This window comes from Lepidochelys kempii, chromosome 16 (genome assembly GCF_965140285.1).
Source record: "Lepidochelys kempii isolate rLepKem1 chromosome 16, rLepKem1.hap1, whole genome shotgun sequence".
Lineage (NCBI taxonomy): Eukaryota > Metazoa > Chordata > Testudines > Cheloniidae > Lepidochelys > Lepidochelys kempii.
The window spans coordinates 23,783,926-23,809,612 of record NC_136395.1 but is presented as its reverse complement, the minus strand read 5'-3'; the positions used below and the strand labels follow the sequence as shown (position 1 = coordinate 23,809,612).

Genomic DNA, 25,687 nt, shown 5'->3' with positions numbered 1-25,687 from the left:
CAACTGATCACATACATTGAAATGAACTTACCTATGGAGCTAAGACCCTCCTTTGCTTTTTTGGGGTATTTAGTTGGCTGGTTCATACATTTTTTCTATATTCCCACCCAGGAAAGTTTTATTTTGGAGCTAAGTGGGCATATGAAGGACGGAGAGAGCATATTTGCAAGCTATGTATCCTGCTTAGAGGAATTATTTCTCCACCAGTGACATGCTGCCATCTCTGGGTGAAATGCGTAAATTGCACAACTATTCAGGCTAGGATATAAAGAATTAAGAATTTTATTAAGATGATAAAATAAAAAGAAAACGGTACAGAGTTTAAGCGTAGAAGTTTCTGGTTACCCAGGAATAAGGTACAGATTATCAAGGGGTGCAAAATTAGGTTTAGGATTGGATGGCGTAAGGTATACATAATCTGCCATATCCCCAAGTGGGGGTAAAAGGTTAATGGGTGAAAGTACAGACATTGAGATATGGGGGTATGTTATTCATATAATGGCTATGTTCAGGTGTGGAGTATAATGAGTGGATACGATGATGAGGATGGATTACCCTCATTTGGTGAGATTTAATGTTCAGTGAGTTTATGGTTCCAGTTCATATGGTCCAATGGAAAAAGTCTCTTGGTCCCTTTCTCATAGTTGATGCATGATGTCGTTCTGGCTCACACCTCCTGGTACTGTCAGTGGCTGGGGATGTGTTCGATGTAGACGTCCCTGGACCATCGGATGGTGTCCGAGACCATAAGGCGCCGCATGAGCCGTGCGTAGCGTCGACCGATCCCACAGGTCAGCAGCACACGCTCGTTGCAGGAGTCCCCGACGATAAGGCGTCCATCTGCACCTCGTAGCCCTTTGCTCTCAGGGTGTCGGCCAGGGGGGTGTACTTTTCCAGTTTACGAGCTTGGGCTTCGCAAAAGGCCGGGGTCCTGTTCTCAAAGGAGACCGTGACGTCGACGAGGATGATCTTTTTCTGGGCCTCGGCGGTGACGACAATGTCAGGTCGCAGCTGGCTGTCGGTACACTAATATCCAATTTATTCTACAGGGGGTATTGAGGGAGCCAGAATGTAACAACCAGTTTATTCTAGCAATAAACAGCTGATTAACCTAGGGTTAATCCTACTGTGGCGATAAAGGTAGCTAGAAATTTTTTTTTCAATATGGCATTTTAAAGAGTGTCCATGTATTTGCAGCCAACAGCTCATGAATACATACTTTTGAAATAAAAATAATATACAGGAGTCCAACAGAAGCAGCCGGAGGCATTAGGAAACCCGATGGAACCCATACTGGAATTTGGCTCGGACACTTGGGCTAGAACAAAAAGGGTCGTGGGCTCTTTAATTACAAGTGGTCAGGACCGTGGTTTTATGATTCATCTGAATAGCAGCAGCCCAGCTGTCCCACTATCACTATGAGGGCACATTGACTCAGAGGATGGCATACCACCCGCTGAATTCCCAGCATCGCTCCCCGGGGCGCCAAGGGGCTCTTGGTAGTTCTGTGACCCAGCGTGACCCTGCTTAGCGGTGTGATATCTGACAGGATTCCAGCGGTGCAAGGGGCTGTAGCCAGTATTACTAAATATGCTGTTTGTTTGTGTATTTTCTAGCTGTAAAACAAAGGCCAGCGTGGAAAGACCTGGTTCTCAGCTTGGGGGAATTCAATGTTTATAATCAACAATGACGTGGCATATCCTATTAAAAGAAACAAAAGCCCTGTTTCCTTGTGGTGTGTGAGCTAGAATTCTGTCAGCTGATGAAAAGGAGCAGATTAGAGATGCATTTTTTTCCTATCCTGGATTATCATACTGTATCCTGCATGCTTTATGCATGCAGCATTTTGGAGATGAGGCCTCTGATTTACAGCAGCACTCATGCGCTTTGTACTGTAACGGGATTAGTCTGCATAGCTCTGGTCCAAGAGGCTAAGAAATGTGGAAAGTCCTTTAAACTAGACCATTAGGCAAGAGGACCTTAAAGGGAGCACTGAACTGAACGGAGCTGAGGTATTTTAACCATTAAAGAGCCAGCATTTCACTCTGAGTTTAAAGAGTAAGCTCACACCCAGTTTGGACCCCAGGAGCTGGGGGAGACAGAATTACTCGAGTTTATTTCAGACTGTTTTGTGCTTTTCTTTAACATGTACCTAGGGCACAGGGCAGAGGGCAACTCTTTACAGAGCAGGGATGTAGTTTTGTCCTGAGCTGCTGGCTTGACAGCCCTGGAGTCTGACATCCTCCCGGGCTTTAGAACAGCGGCAGTGGAGGGAGCAGCAATCAGGGCCTCTTGCTCAGGATCGAGGCACCAGCAGAACTGTTCAATCTCCATAGTCCAGTCCATCCTTGACATGCTGTGAGGCTGGCCTGCTGTGTGAATGTGCCATGAGCTCTTCCACTACGTCGCTGCAAAGCTCCTATGTCAGCTAAGTGCCCCAGAGCGTTTCCTCACAGTCAGACTATTAAATGTTTCAGAGTAACAGCCGTGTTAGTCTGTATTCGCAAAAAGAAAAGGAGGACTTGTGGCACCTTAGAGACTAACCAATTTATTAGAGCATAAGCTTTCGTGAGCTACAGCTCACTTCCTCAGATGCATATCGTGGAAACTGTAGCAGGCTTTATATATACACAGAGAATATGAAACAATACCTATTCCCACCCCACTGTCCTGCTGGTAATAGCTTATCTAAAGTGATCATCAGGTGGGCCATTTCCAGCACAAATCCAGGTTTTCTCACCCTCCACCCCCCCACACAAATTCACTCTCCTGCTGGTGATAGCCCATCCAAAGTGACAACTCTTTACACAATGTGCATGACAATCAAGCTGGGCTATTTCCTGCACAAAACCAGGAAATAGCCCAGCTTGATTGTCATGCACATTGTGTAAAGAGTTGTCACTTTGGATGGGCTATCACCAGCAGGAGAGTGAATTTGTGTGGAGGGTGAGAAAACCTGGATTTGTGCTGGAAATGGCCCACCTGATGATCACTTTAGATAAGCTATTACCAGCAGGACAGTGGGGTGGGAATAGGTATTGTTTCATATTCTCTGTGTATATATAAAGCCTGCTGCAGTTTCCACGATATGCATCTGAGGAAGTGAGCTGTAGCTCACGAAAGCTTATGCTCTAATAAATTGGTTAGTCTCTAAGGTGCCACAAGTCCTCCTTTTCTTTTTGAGACTATTAAATGACTCACCCGTTAAAATCTCCCTGCCCTAGGACATTTTATTTCACCATGAAATTCTAAGGCAATTTGCAGGGTTCACGGTACAAATCTGACAAGGTATAGATAGACCTTTGGCTGTGATGTCAAACAGCGATCCTGCTCACTTGTGCTCATTAAACAGCTAATGGCTCCTTTTTTGCAGGAGCAGGGGTGTTATCTAAGTGCTCTGCCAGTATCCCACTAATTGCATTTTGCACTGGAATGTTCACAGGACCTAAAAAATAAACTGATACTAGAAAACAAATAGACCTGGCCAATCTGCCCTTCAACCCCACTAATAATCTCTCTCCCATTTTCAGGTTGCTGGCCATTTCTCTGCAAATTAGCTTTAATTCCGCAGTTTAGCACATCCAGGGCCCATTTAAAACCACAGCAAATTGCCAGAGAAATCTCGAGTGACACCATTTGGTAGGAGCTGTTGCAGGTGATAATGAGCACAGGGAGAGTGATGTCACTACTCCTGGGCACATCTCTCAATTAATTTCAGACCGTGCAAGTTTCCTCCCCCGACTTGCTCTAATATGTTTTTGGCTTCAAGGGAGTGAAGCCCTTCAGGCTCCACACACTTTACTCCAGCTCTGAGCGGGGGATAGCTCTCCTTCAGTGTCTAGAGCCAGGCTTCATTTAAAGTGCTCTTGGACTGGCAGATGCATGCAGCGGTGGTTCCAGTGGTCAGGCATTCTCCAGCGCTGCATCCTTTGCCTCAGCCCTGATAGCATCTGCCAAACAATTCCAGCAAGGCCAGCCCGGTTCTGCTTCCTTAGGGTTAATCTGATTTTAAACACAGCTTCAAGTGACCCAATTTCTGCTCTCATTACAGACCCCTTCCCCTTCCTATTGGCCCCTTGCTCCCTCAGTTTTATCATCCCATGAACTGTCCTCCCACCCCACAGCACGCTGAGGTCTTTGTGTGCTAACTGAATACTTTACATTCAGGGCAGAGACATCAACTGACACCCTGCAAAGTGCTACACCTACCAGCGGCACCACAGGCCTGAGCCAAAGCCCCCTGATGCCAATGGAGAGACTCTCATTGGCTTCAATCGGCTTTAGATCAGCCCCTGCGTGAATTAATAAACCGCTGGCAGAACTGACCAATGGGAGCAAGAGCAGGCCCAGGCTGTAGTTGTCACCCACAGCCAACATTTTGGCAGTACACTGTCCAAGAGTCCTCATCCTTCTCAAAGGGACCCCTCTTTCCTGGTGGCTTCACTGCAAACATTGGCCCACATACTCGAGGGCAAAGCGTGCTGCAGAATCCACCCCCTCCCGCACACACATTTCCCCGGAAGATCAATGTCAGAGCAGGACTGCCCCTCTCGGCCCAACTGGCCTTTTCGTAACCACAAAAGTCTAAGAGCAAACCAGGCATCAGGAGTAAGAAACGCGTCTGTTTCAGACGCATCAATTACTACATAGTGCTCCATAATTTACAAGCCTGTGCCTCTGTTTGCAGTGTTACAGGCTGCCAAGGGAGAAAAAGCGTTTGCTTTAGTCAGAGGGAAGCTTTTGTTGGGACCAGGTATGTCAGTTTGTCTCCTTAGCCTGGCAATGTTGGCACAGGCCTGCACTGGATCCCTGCTGCCTTTAGGCATCCCTATACGCTCTGGGGAGCATTAACTCTTTGTGCTCTTCCCAGAAGCAGTAGGCTATTGTCAGCTGCGTCCCCCAGTCCCACCCCAGTGGGTCCTTGTTTGCGCTGCCCGGGATCCTTTCACAAATGCTCAGTGGGCCACACTCTGAATGGCTGGCTGTTGGTAAACTGCCTCGGCTGCCCTGTCAGGATACAAAGCAACATGTTGCTGCAAATGGTGCTGCACAGCAGGAGATGATGTGAGCTGGTGCATCATGGGATGTTTTGCTGCATCCTGATTTATGTTCATTTGGGCAAGGGGGCAGAGGGCTCGGCAGGACCTTCCCCATCTTTGGTTCCCCTGCTTTGCCGCAACCCTTCTTCAGGGGGCAGACAGACCAATGGTCACCTCTGCTCACCGTCACTGGGGCTGCGTATGCTTCCTCTGCAGTGCAGCCAACCCCTGACAGCCTGTGGACTGGAACTCTGGTCCTTCTCCGTGGATTGTGTTGCTGGGGCCCTGTCATGTGCATTTTCACCCTCTGGTCCTATAAATAGCCAGAGTCTCCCTAGGAGCTCACATCCCACCACACACACCTTTGCAAACTCCACTGTTCACAACTTTGGAACTATTCTTAGACAACATGTGCCCTTTCTCTGCTTCGGGCTCTACTTACGATGTGTAGCTAAATGCTCAGTAGAACTTAGGTTTACACAAATGAGGAGTGTCCGTTAAACTGTATTTCAAGTAGGAGGCAAATTCCAAATCCCAGGCACTTGTGCTACCTACATTCCCTTGGGGTTTTATCACCCTCGGTATGTATGCACCAGTCCCGCCTGCAGTGAGAGAAGACTAGAGCGCCAAAGCAAATGTCCTCTACCCCTGACAGGAAGGAAACGCTGGGTATGTCTGGAGAAGGACAGAATGGTGCATTCCAGCTAGTCATCGGAGACACCTTCTTCAATCCATTTTAAATAGAGGGGGTTTCCTTGGTCTATAGGCAGGCTGATAAATTCAGGAATCTCAAAAGGATGCAGGGATCTAAAATGGAAAACACACACAGCCCCCCAATGGGAGTGGATCAATTCTGCTGTAGGAACAAGCTCAATTTTACTTACAGCCCCAAGAAACGTGAAGCTTTCAGTTCACAGGAGCACCTTTCAAGAAGGGCCTCCAGAGCTTTGCCTCTGACTTCAAAGCAGTTCCGTGGCCCTTCTCTTCAGATCATGTAGATTCAAAATCCATGAGCTTTTTGCTGTGAGTTTGGGGTTTAAGTAAACACAGCATCACAGGGTGACTGGCCCCTTTAAATGAAGGTGGTCCAGCGCCTTTATGCAAGTACAGCTGTTGCCAGTTTGACCAAGAAAGTGGAAGGGGCAGCACCTGTGGGAGGTCCCTGATGGAAGCAATGGTAGGTGGGTAGCAGGTGGACTGCCTGCAGAGCGGTTTGCCAATTGATCTCTCCAAACCGGAGGAAAGGCCAGAGGGCTGGAAAGGACTGAAGGCAGGAGAGCAGCAGCGGGAGTTGCCTGCTGGCTTCCAAGCTGAAGCCAAGCACCAGGGAAGGCTGAAGGCAGGCAATCAGCGGAGCGGCTGACGTCTGCACGTTGGAGAGCTGGAAACAGAAGAGAAGGGGCCGAGGGCCAGGGGAGCAGTGGAAGGGCCTACCTGCTGGTCTTTCTGAGATGAGAGGTTAATGGAACCAGGGAGTGGCGGATGCTCCCCTGATGAAGAGGAACTCCCAGCAGAGAAGCTGAGGGCGGGTAGGCTCCTACTGGGAAGAGTGGAGTGGCACTCCTGCTGGAAGGACTGGGGTGGCCATGCTGGTAGGACAAGAGACGACTGAAGAAGAGCCTGGTGTGGTGGAAGATGCTGGACTATGGTATGTGTTACACTGATGGGCTAGATGTTGGGGGATTCTAAGGACTATATGCAGTGGGTATGATAAATGGATGTGTTTTGCGATGGATTATTTGCACTAGGTTTTGTAACAAATCAGCCCCAAGGAGGGGTGTTATTGAGGTAAGAGGGTCTGTTGCAGAGTCCCTAGGGCCCCAAGAAGGGAGAAGTGGGACAGTACCACTTCCCTTCTTGGGGCTGGCAGGGAAGAGAGGGAATCATTCACACATAGGAATTGCCAGACTGGCTCAGACCAGTGGCCCATCTAGCCTGGCATCCTGTCTCCAACCATGGCCAGTATCAGATGCTTCAGAGAAAGATGCAAGAAACCCTGAAGTAGGCAGTTATAGGGTAACCTGCTTTAAGGCAAAGTTTCCTTCTTATCCCCCCATTGTTAGAGGTTGACTTAATCCCTGAAGCATCAGGGTTGATATCCTCTCCAAAGCTCTTATTTATTTACTATGATGACTCTCGATATTCTTGTTATCCATATCAGTGGCTCCATATAATTGAATCTTGATAATTCAGTGATATCTTGGGACCGTGAGTTCCACAGGCTAATTTTTCATGTTGTGAGAAAAATATTTCCTTCAAAGGTATGACTAAGAGCAAACAACTCTGTTTCACCTAGTTTTGCACTGATTCTGTGAATTGCCTATGGCTACAACACAAAAGCTGAACATCTGTCCATGTTGGTGAACCTTAGAGAGTTTTTTTTGAGGTATGTGGACTCCATTTCAACCAGAAACCAGCTGGGTTTTACTTAGTTTTTCATTTTAGTGTGAGCTTTGAATTGATATGGTGTCTGTGATATTTGGCACATGCAGAAGCAGTCCACGAGCTAAACGACTACACATGGGTGTTGGGAGGAAGTAACTGTCCTCTGACTGGTTGAGTTAGAGATGGCAAATTTAGTTTAGGGGGAAAATATCATTTGCAACAGGCAGGAGCCTCACCTGATGTAGTCTGATAATTCACTTATTTTTGACGTCCTTGTTTTCACTAGCTGTAAAAGAAAAAGAAATGAAGTAAAGAGAAATGTAACCCGGGACAGCTGAATTGTTCTCACACCCGATGCGTCCACACTAGTGCTGACAGTATCTACTTTAGTTCTCTTGAGGGAATTAAAGTCACTTAGGAAGTCTCATACCAATATTATGGCATATGCAAATTATTCAGATAACTTTGAGCTAGGGAGATGTCTGAAATACACCAGCACCTTCTGCAGCAGGATGTCTGGCAAATCACTTAATCCTTTTGTGCTTCAGTTTCCCATCTGAGAGACAGTGTGGCTTAGTGGCTAGTGAACTGGACTGGGACTCAGGAGACCTTGGTTCTGTTCCCAGCTTTTTCCATTGGCCTGCTGGGTGACTTTGGACAAGTCACTTCACTGCTCTGTGCCTCAGTTTCCCATCAGTAAAATGGGGGTAATGACAATTACTTCATTTTGTAGAGTGCTTTGAGATCTACTGATGAAAAGCATCATAAAAGAGCTCGGTGTTGTGTGTAAAATGTAATTCCCCTGCCTTGTCTGTTTAGACTGCAAACTCTTCAGAGGAGGGACTCGCTCATTCTGTCTGGAAAGTGCCCAGCACAATGGGGCTGGTGCTTCTAGCCACATACACGCAGGAAAAATGTTGGCTTGACAGCCTCGCTGAGTAAACTAAACGTTGACCCCTCCTTGCCTGCTGCTGTGCCCTGACCTGAATGGAACCTTCCCGAAGTGAGAGTCCAGCCTACTGTGGCTCATTGAGGCCAGGGTCTCTCTGCTGGGGGTTTCTGTGATGCGGACCCCTGTCCTCAAGGAACTGGAGAGAGAACCTCCAAATCCATTTCACACAGTGCTCAGACGGTACCAATTCTTGGCCACTACTGCCCTGAGCTGGAGCTGTCCCCGCAAATCCTCATAATAGTTGAATTAATCGTAGGTGAGTGTCAGAAATGGGACCCCTCTTAAAAACGTGTCTCTACTAGATACACAGGACCAGACACTTACTAGAAGTATTTCAGTGGCTTCTTCTATTTCTCCTTCCCAAAAATACCTAGATGTAAAAGAAGAAGAAAAAAGAAATATAGTAAATGACTGCAGCCCCATTTATACTGACTCGGCATTAAAATCCATTTAAGACAGCGAAGTGCTTTGAGATCTGCTGAAGGAAAATACTCTGTAAGAGCTAGGTATTATTATTGTGTTTTGATTTTTGCCTGTTCAGTGCATGCTACAAGGTCACATTTCTTTATTTTGTTCTGTGTCGTTCTAGAAATGTCACGTTTTCAAATCATTTGCTAGGGATTTGACTGAATAGGGGGAGTCACGAACTCGGCAGATTGCTTGCTGAAAGCTTTCTCCTGTACTCAGTAAGGCCCTGGTCCAGCACAGGTGGACCCTTGCAGCCATGTGGAGCCCCACCGAGGTCAGTGGTGCTCTGTGCTGGCCCAGGGGTCTGCCCAAGCAGAGCGCATTGCAAGTTTGGGAACGAAGTCTGGCTGTTTGGACACGGTAGGGAATGAACGCCTTGGATGAAATTTATGGGCAAAGAGGCTCGCTTCCCAAGCACACTAATGGGCTTTGTAAGCATGTACTAAGGGTAGAGAGTTCAGGGGTAGATTGTCTGCCTGAGCCTCGTGTCTGCAGAGCGAGGAGAAATCTGGCAGCCTGTTGCTGATCCAAGCATGGGGAGAGCCACTGAGGTACCAGGCAACTGTAAGCATTTTAAATGACTTTCATGTCAGAACCCCCTTTGGATGTGACAATCTCAAAAGCAATCACTGCATTTATGAAAAATGAACATTTATCACCCTAGGCAATGTCCGGCTGTTTGCCTGGGACTAGGGCTACACAGGGGAGATGAGGGCTCATCTGTAATGTTGGAGTGGCCGGAGCTACCATGGGTCAGGATTGAGGTGCCCCAGCAGAACTGGGCGGGGGGAAAGATTAGTAGGGGAATCTGAACGTCAGGAATGAGGGGAGTGGGCAGAGCTATGCTGGGGTGTGGACCGACAAGGGAACAGCAAAGTCTGTTGCCAGGGCTGTTTGGGGGGCCCAGGACTGGAATAACGGGGGATGCTATAGGCCAGCAGCTCTGTGTACAGCACATTGCATGGCACCTGCCCATACTAACCAGGGCTATATCGGTGTCTCTTGTAGGAAATCTAGAAAGGAAGTAAAATGATTGCTTGATAGCTGGCTGAACCCTACGTGTTGGCGGCTGGGGAATAACTCTCTGCAGAAATGGCTTTCACCAGGTAAATGATCCCAGCCCCTCTTCTTTCTCACTGACTGACAAAGAGCAAATCTCCTTGATCGCACTCGTGCCCTTTTAGAACAATTCTCTTGGCAGAATGCTGCCATCGTGCCACCCATGTGCCTGGAGCCTCAAGCCAGGAGTCATCTGGAGGCGTCAGAGAGGTTAGTGATCAGCAGCTAGGGGCTCAGTTGGCCTGGGAAGGAGGAGGCTAAAACAGCTGTGTGCGCATATGTGTGACCTGGATCCAGCCTTACACGGATTATCACACATCATTCCAAAAACAGAGAGGAGCTATTCACAGGATGGGTCTGCAGGAGTCGAGTTCAATGGCATCACCCCGATTGAGACTGCCCAGCAAGAGATCGACGTCGGAACAGAGACTCCTCCTGAGATGGGGCTGGTGAGCCCAGGGCTACCGAGGGGTTAGTGGAGTGGGAGAAATGTTAGAGAATTGCACTACTTGGACCAGCTCTGCTTGGAGCGCTGTTGTTCGGCTCTACCAGCCAGCTTAGGAACGGGTGGGTAGGGCCCCAGATAGATTTGTGGCTGGTGGGGAGCTGCGTGGTGCATTTGGGGCCTGATCCAGAGCCCACAGAAGTCTGCCTTGGAGTGGATGGCTTCATTGGGCTTTGGGGCAGGCCCTCAGAGAGGAAGGATGTTCCTGTGGCTAAGGCACTGGAAATGGAAGATCTTTGTGCCAGTCCTGGCTCTGTGTGTGTGACCATGCACTAGTCACCACACCTTTCCATGCTTCAGTTTCCCAGCTGTGAAATGAGGTTATTAATACGCCCCCCCCGCCATTTCTCGAGCTTCATTCTGTAATGACAAGGTTTCCGATCTGTGGGTGGAAGGCCCGGGATGCCTGTGAGTATTGGGGCCAAAGGCTGCCCCTTCCTACCGTCTGAAGACCTCAATTAATATTATAAGTTTAGGTCTCATGAAAGAAGCAACCCACATTACATCATGGTGAAAGACACTAAAATCTTCTTTGTGAAGACTTCTATTCCTAAGTAACCAATAAACAAATGGCCACAGGCAGGCATGTCTTCCATCCACCCCCTATTCTTAATATGCTTAATGCACTGTGGTAGTACAGGGGTCACTCTTATAATCTCCCTGTCTAGCAATTGGAAAGCAGTTCAGCCTTCTACAAATAATTTGGTCTCCCAATTGCATGGTTTCATTGGCCTAATCCTGAGAAGTCCTGAGCCAGTTGTGGGTGCATCAGCACCTCTTGGGTTTGCTATTCCTGGCTTAGGCTTCCATTTGCAGACAAGTATGTCCTTTTGAGGAACGTTCAGTGCAACTCACATAGACGAGGCCTTCGGCAGGATATTCACGCAGGCAGCCAGCTTTTTATCCATAATGGCCCTAAACAGAACAGACAAGGTGAGTCTGTAAATACACGGTGCTTCCTCCACTCCTAGCACCCTCCTCCACCTTGTGCTGGGAAGTTAACCTTGAGCTGTTTCCTCCAGTGACAAGCCTTGACATCAGGCACGAGTTATGATTGTTTAATCAGTTTCCAGCAGAGATTAGCTCAGCCTGGCTCCTACTGGCTCAGCCAGGGGGAGGGTCCCTCCAGGTTGCTGCTGATAGACCCTGAAGATTCCAGCCTCAGTGCTGGCCTGGGGAAAAATGCAGGACTTGTATGACACAGATGGCACTCTCAAACGTTAGCTAATGAAACCTTGCACCATCCCCATGATGTATCAGTCTTATCCCCATTTTACAAGTGGGGAAACTGAGGCTGAGATTAAGAAATGGAGCTGGGATTAGAACAAAGGCGTCCCTGACTCCCAGTCATAAACTCACACCATGAGACTCTGCTTCCTGCATACACAGCAGACTAAAAATCATCAAATGTACTAAAGGTTTAACAACATCGGCCTTTTCATACCAGAAAGTTATTAGAAATCTGAAACCCAAATCCATTCCTTCCTGAAATTTTCCTCCTTTGGTTGTGGACTAGTTTGTTATTGCAGGGCTGCCAGCACGTTACATCTGGGCTGCCAGCAGAAGTGAGCAGAGAAGCAACTGTGGGGGAGGGTAGGAAGAGGGCTAGGAGTACTAGGTCAAATGTTGTGCCTAAAATTGGAATGATACAGAGAAGATTAACATGGCCCCTGCGCAAGGATGACATGCAAATTCGTGAAGCGTTCCATATTAAAAAACAAAACAAAACAAAACACCTCACCAGTGTCTCTTCGCTTTTGGAGAGACCATCAAGCTTGTTTCTTTTGCACCTTCTGCCCTCAAAATTGTGGTAAATGTTTTTTGAAGGCATGGCCCTTTTAGACTTGTAATTTGTTTTCCTTTAACTCTGGCCTGTGTTTTGTACTTAGCGCTATGGCAATGAAAACATTAAACTCCTAGCAATTACACTTGAGTCAAAAATATGACCTCAAAGTTCCGGACGAGGAGGCAGGAGTGACTAAAGAATGAAAGAATAAATCCACCCAGCTGTAGGAATTAACCCTCAGTGGGTTTGAAGGTTAAACCAACCCTGATGTTTGTACACTATTAGCTACTTCAAACAAAATAAAACAAACCTGTTTTGGCTCTGAGCAGGTTAAAAATATCACCCTTACATCCAGATTATGATATATCCTAGGTGGGTTTATGAAACAACCTATATCCCCTAGTGAATCTTTTATCCTTAAAGGAGGATTTCATGTCACAAGCTGTGAAAATACCATGTGTAGATTGAGGACTGTACAACATCACAGGGTGACCTGCCCCAAATGCAACCTAAATCAGCACAGATAGTAACTAACACGTCAGCTGTCTGAAGACGTCCAGGCCACAGTACCAGTATGCAATTTATGTAACGGGTTCAAATCTGGCACCTAACCCATAAAGCAAAGCTATTTAAATAGCCTGGGTTCTCATCTGGATTTTCATAAGCTTCTTTTCACATCTTTATTATTAGACCTGCTTTGTCTGTCTACACAGTCCGCAGCCAGATCCACGAGACAATGGAGGTGGCTTGTACCACCCTCCCTGCCGCAATGCAGGACCACAGACTGGCCTCTCCTCTAGTAGCAGGAAGGAAAAGAGACAGACTGGTGGATGGGGGAGAAAAGCAGCTCCACTGCCTTCTTCCCACAGACGCTGGGAAATCCCCTCCGTGGCACAGCATCGGGCACTGCGGAGGCGAGACACCAGCGTGCAGTTGCTCTCCAGGCCATGCTTCTCTTGGGTCTAGGCTGGTTCCCAGCAGTTACTTCTCCTCTGTGGCTACAAACTCCTGGAGGAACAGGTTGGGTGCAACCACTGCCAAAGAGAGTATGGCAGCACAGCCTTCTGAGGGAGCCATGCCCCAAGGACAGTCAAATAACCTTACCTCTTCCCCAGTGGAACAACATGGGGGAGACTATGAGCAGGTGACCCCAGGATCTGAGTTTTTAGCCTGAATCTCACGCAGCATAGAGTATCTTGCAAGGGGAAAAATGATGCGATCCAGTGACTGGCTGAAACTGACTCAGTGTTGCTATTTAGGTCAAGGTCATATTGTCTTATCTTACTAAGTGATTTGAAGAAGCAGTAACATACTACAGAAGGGGGGACAGTTTTCAAAAGATGCTGCTGATTGCTATAATAATACTTAGCCTTGTTCTCCTCAAGGTGCTTTAAAATACTAATTAATCCTCTTAACCATTTAAAGTAGTTAAGAATTTATCCTTCCTATCTCAAATTTACAGAGGAGGAAGTTGCCCCTGAGAGATTACATGACATACCCCAAACCACACAGGGAGACGCTATTGGAGCTGGGATTAGAACAGAGGAGTTCCTGGGAACTACTCCAGTATTCAGGTGACACCTCTGAAATAGGTGACCATTTCCCAGTAAGTTATATTGCTTTTGTGGAGTCCTCTGCAATAATGCTGAAGGCTAACTTTGGCTCTAATCTAACGAGGAATGTCCCCTGGATTGCAAAAATCTCTTTTAAAACAAAAGAGAGACACAATTTTTATGCAAGATGTTATATTTCACCTTGTTGCAGCAATCAGTTGGCCAGCAGACAGAGCACAAATTAATAAATACCATCCCTGACACAAGTAAGGATGTAAACAAAGCAAAGGTATATTGACTTATGTGCCAAAATACACTGGAGCAGGAAAGTGAAAATCCATTTTTGCCATATGAAAAAGGAAAAACAGGAGGACAAGGTCTGTATCAGCCTTCTAACAGAAAATTGCAAATAGCAGAGAAAGCATAATAATAAGAAACTTCTGATGCTGTCCCTTTAAGGAAACTATTTATGTCCTTCCTGCAGAGATTTGATCCAGAATTCTTGCTACAAATTAGCAGGTTAGAAATTGGTCCCTGTGGAGCACAGACTGAGACAGGGAATGCAATATAACTTCTTGTGAAATGGTATCCATTAGGGAGCCATTTAAACTGTGGCTCATGCACATCTAATGTTTAATGTTCAGTATTTATGCATCCATAAATAGCCATAAAAAGCTTTTCTAGGCGATAATCTGTGTCCAGACCGCATGACACAATTTTTGATGCTTGATTTTCGCAATTGCTGATGAATGTTTAAGTGTTGGTGACTGGCACAAACCAAGAACACTTGGAGATGGAAACATTTCAGAAGACAAAGGGCATTTAAAAATGCATGTTACATAGCAAAATGTTTTGCTTCTTTACAACCCCTCCCCTCCCACAAAAACCTATCCAAAGGCTTAGGTTCCAGCTTTAAAGTGGCTCATTCTAGTTGCAAATGTGTTGTTTAGTTACTTGACAATGTGATTACTGCTTAAAAGAAAACAAAATGTTACACTTTTTATAGATCCTACACAGAAACTAAGCTGTGCACATGCTCTATACCGCTGGGAAGAGCTGGACATAGAGCTAGCTCTTTGAACCTGTATTTCTTTGCTGTTAAACCAGGCTAAGGTTTGAACACAAACAAAGATTTTTTATCTGAATTATGGGCCTGATCCAAACCCCAGGGGTCTTTCATTAACTTCAATGGGCTTTGGTTCAGGCCTTCTTCTAGCTGGCATATTTTATAGCAGTAAAAATTCTAAATGTACACTGATCTATAAGTTATTTTTGTCTACTGCAGGTATTCTATTAACCTCTAAGTTGTATTTTGGTAGCACTACTATTACATTAGCACTGCCCTATCTGTCTGGCACCCTAAGGGACATAGAACAAAGTTTAATGGCAAAAGTTGACAGTGATGGCGATTCCTGGAGATGAGCAGTTTCTGGAGCAAACTTGTATGGCAGCTTGACTGGAAGAGGGGAAAAAATACAGCACAGAAGCATGAGGATATGGTGACATTAACACTTCAGCAGGAACAGATTCTGAGCTGAGGATTTTAATGGCGGAAAGCCAAGCTAACTAGCCCCTTGCAACTGACAGGAAGCGGTTCCTAGTTTGACAGCTATAACATGTCCAGATGTTGGGGACACTGGGGCATGGCCACTAGGTAACTCGGGGGGATGGAAGACCACGAGTGTCGATGAAGCCCCCTCGCACTAGGCCCCGGTGTCCTTGGCCCCCCCTCCTGCCTGGAGGCACTCGCAGCAGCTCTGCGTACTAGGCCCAAGTGTCCTTGGCCCCCCTGCCTGGAGGCACACACAGCAGTTATGCTGAGAATCTGCAACAGTATGTTGCAGAGTCAGACTGCCTGAAACTAAGCAAGGCCAAACAGGGGAGATATGAAAGAACAATGCTGAATAAAGCAGCTTTATGTATAGTTTAACAAATGATACAGGGAATCAGGGAACTAGCTGGGAACTGGATTGGCTGGCTATATGGATACTTGGGGCAGCTTGCTATTGGACAAGTATGCTGGGAAAAAGGATGTATAAAAGCCTGTGTAACTTCCTGCTCTGTTGTGCAGGATTTGAGATTTTATTCTCCCTGTACCTTTTTGCAGCTGCAAATAAACTTTTCTGCTTTTCCACCCCGTTGTGATTATTGGGTGTAGCACACCGGGTAACGAACCAACTCAAGCTGTTGTTCAGCCTCTCTGCACTGGGTGCCGGCAACACAGACATTCCAATTCCTCCATGTCTATTTTAAAAGAGAGATGAGCTGAAAGGATGGTTCCCTAATTATTGGAAGAGGCTCCTTACTGAAAGGGACATGACAATCGCTCAGATATGTTAATTTCAGATTACTACCAGATAACTTGGAAAGTATACTTTTAATTGGTATTAAATGGAGACGAAAACTGTATAAAGCATGCATGCCACCTCAGCAAGCAGAGGATGGAGAAAGAAGGGATATTAGGGGAAACCACTGTCTTCAGATTCAGTGATGTACAGACAAGCTCTTAGTTTCAACTGTAAACCCCTACTACTTGTAACATGATCTATACAGCTAATGAGAAAACATAGGTTTTTCCCATGGAAAATCTCAACTTTTTGTTGAAAACCTGAACATTTGTAGCCCAAAACAGCCAACAACTAAAGTTTATAGCCAAAGTCCAAAAATGTTCAGGTTTTTGTTTTTGTTTTTTTTTTTGACAAAAAAAAATATTATTATTTTGAGGAAAGCAGATACTTCCTGGGGAAATTTTCATTTTGTCAAACCCAATTTTCCATCAAGAAATGTTTTGACACAAATTTTTCAACCAGTCCTAATGATCTACTAGAGGTGTGAGAGTTTAGGAGGAAAATCAGACATTTTTTTTTCTAAAAGTCTTGGGTCTGAGATTAAGGTCAATAGGGATTATAGTGGTGAGACACAATCAGAACCACATAGAGAATGTGGCTGATACATTACAAGAAAAAAGTTATCAAGCTGATGCAGGTGAAGCATGCCAGATTGAGAGCCCTGGAGACTGCAGCCCTCAGTTAATCCACACAACAGGTAAAGTACCAGGATAAAAAATAAGAGACCAACTTTCAGGCTGCCATGACCACTAACTGATTGGAAGCAAGGAAGAAACATCACCTATGAGAGGTTTACGGGAATCCTTCTACCTTCCTCCAAAGCAGCTGGTATTGGCCACTGTGGGAGACAGAGTATGGGGCTGTATGGCTCCTGGGTCTGATCCTGCAAGGCAGTTCTTATGTGAAAGGGACTGTTCTCTAAAGAGTACCAACAGTGTCCTATGCATTTTACCAATGAGCAGGAGGTCACTGCTGTGCAGAGCTTATAATAATCACTTAATACTGAGGTGTTGTGAGACTTCAAGTTTTTAAAGCACCACAGAAGTGCAAAGTACAATTCCTGGGATATTGTTTGGTCCCCCCCCCGATTAACTGAGATGTAGGGAACACACGAACCCTGTGGGAACTGCAAATATTAATAACAAGGTGAAGATGGGTGGCTGAAAATGGCTGTATACTTCATGCTGGCTTTGGGCTAGATATTTCATGTGTATTTCTGTGTCCCAGCATTAGCGCACATTTGTCTTCATGCTCTAGACAGATGAAATATGAATAAGCAGAACGGTAAAGAAAGATGTGCACCGATACAAGGCAAAACTGGGGGCAGATGGAATATTCAGCTGTAACCCAGTCTTCTCTTCATAAAAGATAATGATCAGCCTGAAATATTTTTGGTTTAGATTATTTGTGAGGTCACCCTCAGAATGCTACAGGGCCTGATCATGCCCTCTGGACCCACAAAACTCAACTTTCCAAATCAGACACAGGCAGAGAAGCAAAATCTCCATTTTGTAAAGACTGGGAGACTTCTACTAAGTATCAATTTTAATAGCAATGCAGGGCACTCAGGTTATAACTTGCTCTAACTGGTGTGCCCCCAAAAGGTATTTGTTTACAGCTGAGCTGTCCTTGAAATCTGAAACCCTTTTCTGCCTTTACAAACACCAATGAAAATACTTGCAAGTGGAGTCTGGGAATAAGTACCTCAGTGAGCAATCTAGGAGAAGGATAAAGACATCCATACTAGCAGCTAAAGGGTTTTGGAAAATAAGCTTTCATCCACAGAGCCATTATCACTTAATCCAAATTCCTCTGAGCTCAACTTTAATTCATTAATACCAAGAAAAATGTGAGCAAAATACATGTAAATCTCAGCAATGGGCATGAACTCCAGGGAGTGATTTATTTCCTCTCCCTTCCCTGGAAGAGAAGGAACAAAGACAGAGAATGTTTGCGGAGCTGCTAATGTGTAGCATTTTCAGAGACTAAATGGTCCTCTCACCAGTAATGCACAGTTATTCTTTTTGTCATACACATGAAGTGGTAACACACTTGATACAGTTGCAGTATTAAGGGTGACACAAAATGCCTTTTGGTAGCCCATTCTTTCCTGAATAGCTGTTTGGGAACACTCTGTTATTAGGGAAGAGAGGCAGAGTTTTTGGCAAGCAGAGAGTTAGCAAGGAACAGAGCTCATAGGAGGTGTTGCAGGAAACTTAACGGTCCACTATAAACATTTCCAGTATTCTGAACAGAGCAGCTATTTAGCCATGTAGCTAGGAATTTTTGAAGTGTTCATCATACAAATCTATGGTATATTAAAAATAAAAAAGATCTAGATGTATTTGAAGCCTTTGCAAAATACATTAGAGTAGGGAGGGGCATTGAGTGGCAGATTTTGTCTCCCCCCTACCCCCCTTTTTTTTGGCCTGGTTTTGTTTTCTTTTCTTTATTTTATTTTATTTATCTTAGGCTTTTATACTGCCATCCATCACTGTAGCATCTGGGCACTTTCTACATAAAGTCAATAGCAATAGCAAAGTCCCTAGTGGACTTCATAGCAGTCTCTGACACTTTATCCTTTCTAGGGTAGCATCTCTGCTTGGGCTATTTTTGTTGGTTTCTGTTTTGGGTTGGTTGGTTAACTGTTACAGGATTTTTTTTTCTGGAGGAGTGTTTGGATAGTTAGGGTGTCAGTGTTGTAAGTGTCATTCTTGCTATGGTGATAAGGCTTTTTGAAAGATGAAAGTTTGGTAACATTTCCTCATGCTCGGGATTGACCTAATCTCACCTGAGAAGTTTGTTCCATAGCCAGATCCCCTTGACCCAGAAAAATTTGCTCTCCACCCTCATGCAGTGTTGCTGAGCTGTGTGATCTGCATTGTCTCAAAGGAGTTCAGCTGTCATGGTGGTTGCTTGATCCATGAATTGCCTTGAGAATTAGGACTGAGGCCTTAAACTGGCATCTGAAACAGACTGGGAGCCAGTGCAGGAATCTGAGAAGAGGCTTGATGTGCTCACATTAGCCTAGGCCTCGAAGGAGGCAGGCAGCTGTATTCTGCACCAGCTAGATAGATATTTTTTTTTTTACAATCTTCCTTTAGAAGGTTGAGTTCCTACTCTACGGAGCTGTTTGTGGGAGAGAGTTAATGCATGAGTGGGAGAGAAAGAGGGTGTCATGTGGAGAAAATGGGAGAAACCCTCCTCCTCCTCAGAAATAACTACTGTAAATGAAACAAAAAACCCATTACTTCATGACAGCCAGCCTTTGAATTATTCAAGCACAACAACAATGAAAGTGACACTGTACCTTGCAATATCCTTTGCAACTTGTTCATTGGGACAGTTAATGAAAGCAATGGAATGGGTTCCCGAGATATAGCTGCCAGTGACTGCAGAGTGCAGCTGAAGACCTAGACTCTTCAGCACGGGGTACATCAGTAAAGACAGAGTTATTACCTAAAGAATGCAAAATACAACAGTCAGAATGCCAGGTCAAGTGTGTCCCTCAAATTTAGGTTGTATTTTAAAGAAACCCCAAGCATGTACAGTATGTATGATCCAAAAATAAAGTATCCATTCTTTGTGTTGCCAGTATTACAATAAAGCTTATTATTGTAGTTCAGAGAAACAATGTTTAAAACAAATAAACATTCCCCAGCAGTGGGTCCAGTCCAACATTAGAGCAGTGGGTTTAGTGCATAAATGGGTCAGTTTCAGAGTCTGGAACAGAACCTAGGAGTCTGGGGCCAGCTGCTTCAGCAAGCATCATGCTCAAAACTTGCATGTACAAAAATATCCACTGGACAATCATAAAAACCATTTCTATTTTTTTTAAAAAACAAGAATAATAAAGTACTTCATTGGTGGGATAAATTACATTCCATCCTTTAAACAAAACCAAGAACAAGCTGAACTGACCTTCAGTATAAACTATTATTTCAGACTTAACACTGAAGGGAAGTAAAGCTCTAAGAGTGGGCCGTTAATATACAAATAAGACAACAATGTATAGTTTGGTTGGCTGATCAGACTATTTGTTTTATGAGAAATTGCACAGTAGAGATTGAAGATAATCAGATTTTTATGCAAGCCTGGTATCCAATTTATTGCAAAAGGAATTGCTGCCTTTCTGTCTCCATTATGGACAAGTACAGCAAAAACATATTTACAGAAGGAAATCATAAATCACTCATACAGTCTTTGCATACGATGGTTGTTATAGGCACTGATTTAAAAGCACCCAAACTGAAACCCAACAGTGTCCACTGTTATCTCAGCTGTGTATTTAATTTTCTAGGTCAAATTCATCCCTGGAATAACTACATCTGATTATAGAGCTACTCCATGGATGAATTTGGTTGTGTGCACACTAAGATTAAAGGAACGTTGCCAACTTACATTTAACTCAGAAAAAGAGACAATTCTGGCATGGGTATTTGCCAAAGTAGAGTAGTGTTTCTATTCCGCTTATTAGGGGAGAAATATATGCTCCCTTCTGTTCAGCATGGCAATCATGAGCCTTCATGAAAGTTATATGTACATCTTATGAGGCTGTCCCAGTGAGCAACATTTGTAAATAAAGAGTAGTACAATGTTTACAATCCTCCTGTTTTTCCCCCAGACAAGAAGTGAGAAATCTGATGCAACAACACAACTGTTGTTTCCTCAGGTTTGTCCAACAAGTGAAGGCCAAACTGGATTGAAACCTTTGGATTTGAAAACTTCTGGGTTGTTAATCTGAATACACCCAAAGCGGTCAATATTTAAAGTGACTTAGATTCAAAAACCACAGCTGTGAGATCCTAAATTCAGTGAGATCACTGAAAAATATGCAATTTTGTTGGTGTTGTGTTGGTCCCAGGATATTAAAGAGACAAGAGGGGTGAGGTAATATCTATTATTGGATCAACTTGTGTTGGTGAGAGACAAGCTTTTGGGCTACACAGAACTCTTCTTCACGTTTGTGTAGCTCAAAAACTTGTCTCTCTCACCAACAGAAGTTGGTCCAATAAATGATATTACCTCACCCACCTTGTCTCTCTAGTATCTTGGGACCCATGGGGCTACACCAACACTCCATGTAATCACTGAAAAATGTGAGACTGGAAAGTTCTGTGTAGCCCAAAAGCTTGTATAACCTAAGTGATGAGATTTTGCAAAATTGCGAATGTCCTGGATTTTGCAAAATCTCATCACTTAGGTTATGCAAAACAAAACCTAGGACTGGTTTTGAGCTGGGTTTCAAATCCCTGTATTCAGTGTTTTTGATAAACAACTCTAGTGTTGACGCATCACTAAAAATGAAACCATCATGGCAGCCTTGAGTAGAGCAAGGATTCCTCAACAATGGTGAAAGAAACTTTTTAAAATTACCTTCCAAACAAATGAGAAGTCTGAAAATGTTCACATGGGAATATTTTCCATGTGTGTGTTTCTTTTCTCAGGTCAATTTTTTGTAAGTCTGTCTGGCCCCTCAGTCTCTACATCTGCATCTCAGTAATCACCCACTAGATTAGATGTCTGGGCATCAGGAATTTATCTATATACAGACTGGCATTTGCATGGGTCTTTTTTCTAAATACTGAAAGCGTAAGTTGTCCTGGGATCTGCATTGTCCCAAGACAGAGAATTTTGTACTCTGCTAAGTGCATCTTTGCAGCTTTCCCACAGATGGGGAGAAGTTTGCTGGAAAATGCACTCAGCTGTGTGCAATTAGTGTCCCGGAAAAATCAATCTGTTATGAAGTACCCAACAAAACAGGAACGAACACATTGACTCGTTTACACTCTGCTCTGCAGCATGTGAGGAGTTGAACGGGGCCTGAGGGGGGGTGTTCAGGTGAGATGCCTCTTGCTCACAGATTCATCTTCCCCCAAGCAGCTCCCCCGGTCTCCTTGCCTGCCATGCTGAGCAGCTGCGTGCCCCAGGGACCAGCGGAAACGATCATTCAAAGTGACATCGCCTTGGCCCGGGCACTGTCCCATACAGTCTCTGCAACCTGCCTGGGCTCACAGCCCTCTGCAGCCCTCCAGGGGTTCACAGCCTGTTGCATCCAAGGGATCCATCTTACCAGCAGCAAAGTGAAGCATCCCGGACGGGTGCAGCTCTGGGCGGCCGGCAGCTGGCAGCGCTGAGTTAGCCAGTCCATCTTCATCCTGCAGTCCAGGGCCAAGGCCGGTGCTGCCAGCCCGTCCCTCCGCCTGCTCAGCCCCAGAGCGCTGCTGGGACCGGTGGCCGCGGCACCAAGGCGGGTCTGGCCGGGAGGGGTGTTTGCAATGGTCACGGAAACTCCTCCTCCTGCTGCTGCTGCCAGGAGGGGCCGGTGCCCGGCTCGTGGGCTACCTGCCGCCCGACCGGGCAAGGCGAGGGCACAGAGCCGCAGGAGCCGCTCTCAGGCAGCCCGAAGGTAGAGCTGGGATTTGCTCGCTTGCGGGAAGGGATCGTGTGCTGCCCGGTCTGTTCCTCGCTCTGCAGAATGCATTACGGGGCCCCCATGTTAGGGCGACTGGATTTCCCAAAGGGAAAACTGGACACCGCCTGGGGCTAGGCTGAGGCCCCGCTCCTTGCCCAGGGCTCGTCCCCGCCTCTCCCGGAGCACGGCTGCCCCTTCCCACCCGGGATTGGCGTCGCTGCTCACCTGAGCCCTGCCTGCCCCACACCCGAGCCCTGCCTCCCCCACCCAGCGGGGCTGGCATCCCTGCTACCCCCCATTCCATTTGTGCTCTTTGAGCAAGTTGGCAAGAGCAAACAGGACAAATGCCCACTTTCCCCAAAAAGTTGGGACGGCCTGGACAGGGTTTATAAAAGGGACTGCCCCCGCCCAAATGGGAGGGATGCTCACCCTACTTAGTGTGGGCCGGGGGCCGCTGGCTCAGGGAATCCTAGAACTGGAAGAGACCTCGAGAGGTCATCTAATCCAGTCCCCTGAATGGTACTGAGGGTGCAAGGGCAGATGTATGCTGCCATTCTTAGACACAGAAGAATCTGATTCCTGGGGAAGCTTTTGATTTGTAGTTTTAGAGACAGATCCCTCATCTTTGGTCATTGGAGACTCCACAGTACTTGCCCTGAGTCTTGGCTACAGTCCATGCTGGGAATAATAAATTGGTTAGTCTCTAAGGTGCCACTAGTACTCCTTTTCTTCCTGCTGGGAAAAGACATTCTGCCCCTTTAAAAATTCCTTTCTGTGGTTTATGTGAGTCACGCTTCCCTGACACTACTCACGTGAGTAAATCAATCCAGGGTTGGATAGTTAATTAATCCTCCAAACGCTCTTGTAATGAAAGTAAGTATTATTATTATTCCATTTAAAAGATGGGGAACTTGACACTGTGACGTTCACTGGACTTGGCCAAAGCCTATTATGCCCATCACTGTGATATCTGAATGTGAGCAGAACTAGGATGTTTTTAGCTCCCGCCTCCCAGAATAAGATATTTGAATATGAAGGAAACAATGTGCTCAAAGTGCACAAACCTAAGAAGCATTTAGAAAGAAAGTCTCTCTAGCTTTTAATGACGTCGTTACCTGTTGACAACCCTGGAGGTTTTAAAAGTTATTTCATGTTACCAATCTCACACACTGTATATCTGCAACCTTTCAGTCAGTTGGGACAATACATCTAGCCTGAATTGTTCCACGTTTATCTCTAGCCAGCTTCACTTTCTCCTTCCCAGGCACAAGCATCAGAAAATGTTTTGGATTTCACGCTGCAAGGGATTGTTTGACATTTAAAAAAAAATAACGTTAAAAGTAATTGAATTTGATTTAAAAAAAAACCTTTCTAATAATAGTTGGCTCTGTAAAACTTTTTTTTCTTAAACACAAAGCTGATTGGAAGAAGCACGTAGTTGTGGCTAAAGGGCAGGAAGTAAACTCTGAGTTCTCCCAGCTCTGCCACTGAATTGCTGGGTGTCCTTGGACAAGTCACTTAACATATGTGTGTGTTTTCTCCATCTGTACACACATATGTTAAGTGACTTGTCCAAGGACACCCAGCAAGTTGGATTCTGGAGCTTAATTTATGAATATTTTAAAGCATTTTGACATCTTCAGATAGCAGGTGCTATAAAAGTGAAAAGTAGTATTAGGCATTTCAGGCCTAAAACTTTTTGACAATGTCCCTTTAAGAATTCAACTGTTCATGAATAGAGACAGTCACACTATCTCAAACCTGCATTATGTTACTGTCAGGTCTCTCAAGCGACTAGAAAATGTATTAATCAGCAGATCATTGCAAACTTCTTAGCACAGCGGTCTAAGTCTAGCTTTAGACCAAAACTTTCTACAATTATAGTACTGTACTGCTAACTATCTCATTCCCGGGCAAAGGATGAGGGCCAGGTTACTCTGCTATTGTTAGTGACCTTTTAGAGATATTTAATATCCTAGATCATTCAAAACCCTTTACAAAATGGAAACATTCAGGTATCCTCTAAGCTTCATTTGCCTGGCCTATTCCTCCTAGATTGAAAGAGGACACATTTTCCTCTTACTCCGACCTCCCCTGCAGGCACAGACCATCCTCAGCACAACGGTACTGTCAGACTTGCAGGGCACACATGTGATAAGGGAGTGTGGAGAGCCTGGATAAGGAAAGTCCGTACCCCTGCACATCACTTTGCAATGGTGCCTAGGACAAGCAAGGCCAATGGGTCTACAACTGCGTAACTCTACTACTCAATCCCCCCCCTCCTCCCCCCAAACAGAGGGCAAGGGAGCAGCTGTGCTGATACTCCACAGTATGGAGGGAGAATTCCCTTCTCCCCCGCCACCCCCAGCCGTGGAGTTTTCCTGCACAGCCGCCGGCTTCGTTATCATCTAATTAGCTCAGCAGCGGATAGATATTACCTTCATTTTACATTCATCAGCACTTATTTGTTTACTGCCCTTGCGCGAAGTGTAAAGAACTGAGTTGAAACAAAAGGCAGCCGGTCTGGCCCCGTGCCTTAAGCGAGATGCGCGGGTCGCGGAGAGCTCGCCTGTCCGAGGCCAGCTGGGGCCCTGGGTGGGGATGGCGCCCCACAGCTCTGCCCGCGCGGCGAGGGAGGCTTGCGGGAAGGAGCGGGCTGGGGAGGCTGCTCCCTGGATACCCAGCGCCCTCGTGTTCGGGTTTATTTTGTGTTTGACGGAGGCAACGCCGAGCAAGGGGGTTACTGGGGCTAAGGGCCTGACTCGTACCGTGGAGGATTAGCAGCGCGGGGCTGGCGTGGTTCAGCCTCCCGAGAAGCCACGGCGGGGCGTTGTGTGACCCCCCCCCCCGGCAGCGGCTGCCCGGAGGGTGGGGCACCCGGCCGCAGCCTGGGGTTGGGCCGCTCCCTGGGGCCCGGGCTCGGAGGGGCCCCCCTGCAGCCACCCCTGGGAAGGGGCCAGCACGGCGTGGCGTCACTAACACCCCACAGTGACGGGGGGGGGGGGGGGGCGGCGAGACGTCTTCGCACGGCCCGGCCCGGCCCGGCCACCTCCGTCGCCACCCTGGCCCCAGCGGACCACTTCGCCCTGGGCCTGGCCAGGAGGCCACGGGGCGGACTTGCCAGACTAGTCCCGCCCCTCGCCTGACAGCAGCCAACCAGCGAGCGGCGGGGGCCCG

At 46.2% G+C, this 25,687-nt stretch overlaps 1 protein-coding gene and 1 non-coding gene across 7 annotated transcripts; one reads left to right on the top strand and one right to left on the bottom strand.

The window, feature by feature from the left end:
* Positions 1-266: 266 nt before the first annotated feature.
* LOC140899227 (protein CutA homolog) lies at positions 267-25,613 on the bottom strand. Of its 6 annotated transcripts, none has more exons than XM_073314312.2 (7): positions 25,279-25,613; positions 22,169-22,566; positions 19,406-19,554; positions 11,264-11,323; positions 8,701-8,746; positions 7,661-7,710; positions 267-1,043 (listed from the first exon to the last, which is right to left on the bottom strand). In XM_073314312.2, exons 2-7 carry the CDS (start codon positions 22,250-22,252, stop codon positions 1,001-1,003), a joined length of 432 nt encoding a protein of 143 aa, XP_073170413.1. In that variant the 5' UTR covers positions 22,253-22,566; positions 25,279-25,613; the 3' UTR covers positions 267-1,000. The 6 variants fall into 6 exon arrangements, with proteins under 6 accessions (XP_073170413.1, XP_073170406.1, XP_073170407.1 ...); XM_073314305.2 differs by having other exon boundaries at positions 267-1,026; positions 25,279-25,607; XM_073314306.2 differs by lacking the exon at positions 25,279-25,613 and adding an exon at positions 24,949-25,225 and having other exon boundaries at positions 267-1,026.
* LOC140899447 (U6 spliceosomal RNA) lies at positions 12,020-12,123 on the top strand. The gene has a single exon (XR_012155332.1). It is a non-coding gene; the product is annotated as a U6 spliceosomal RNA (small nuclear RNA).
* Positions 25,614-25,687: the final 74 nt, after the last annotated feature.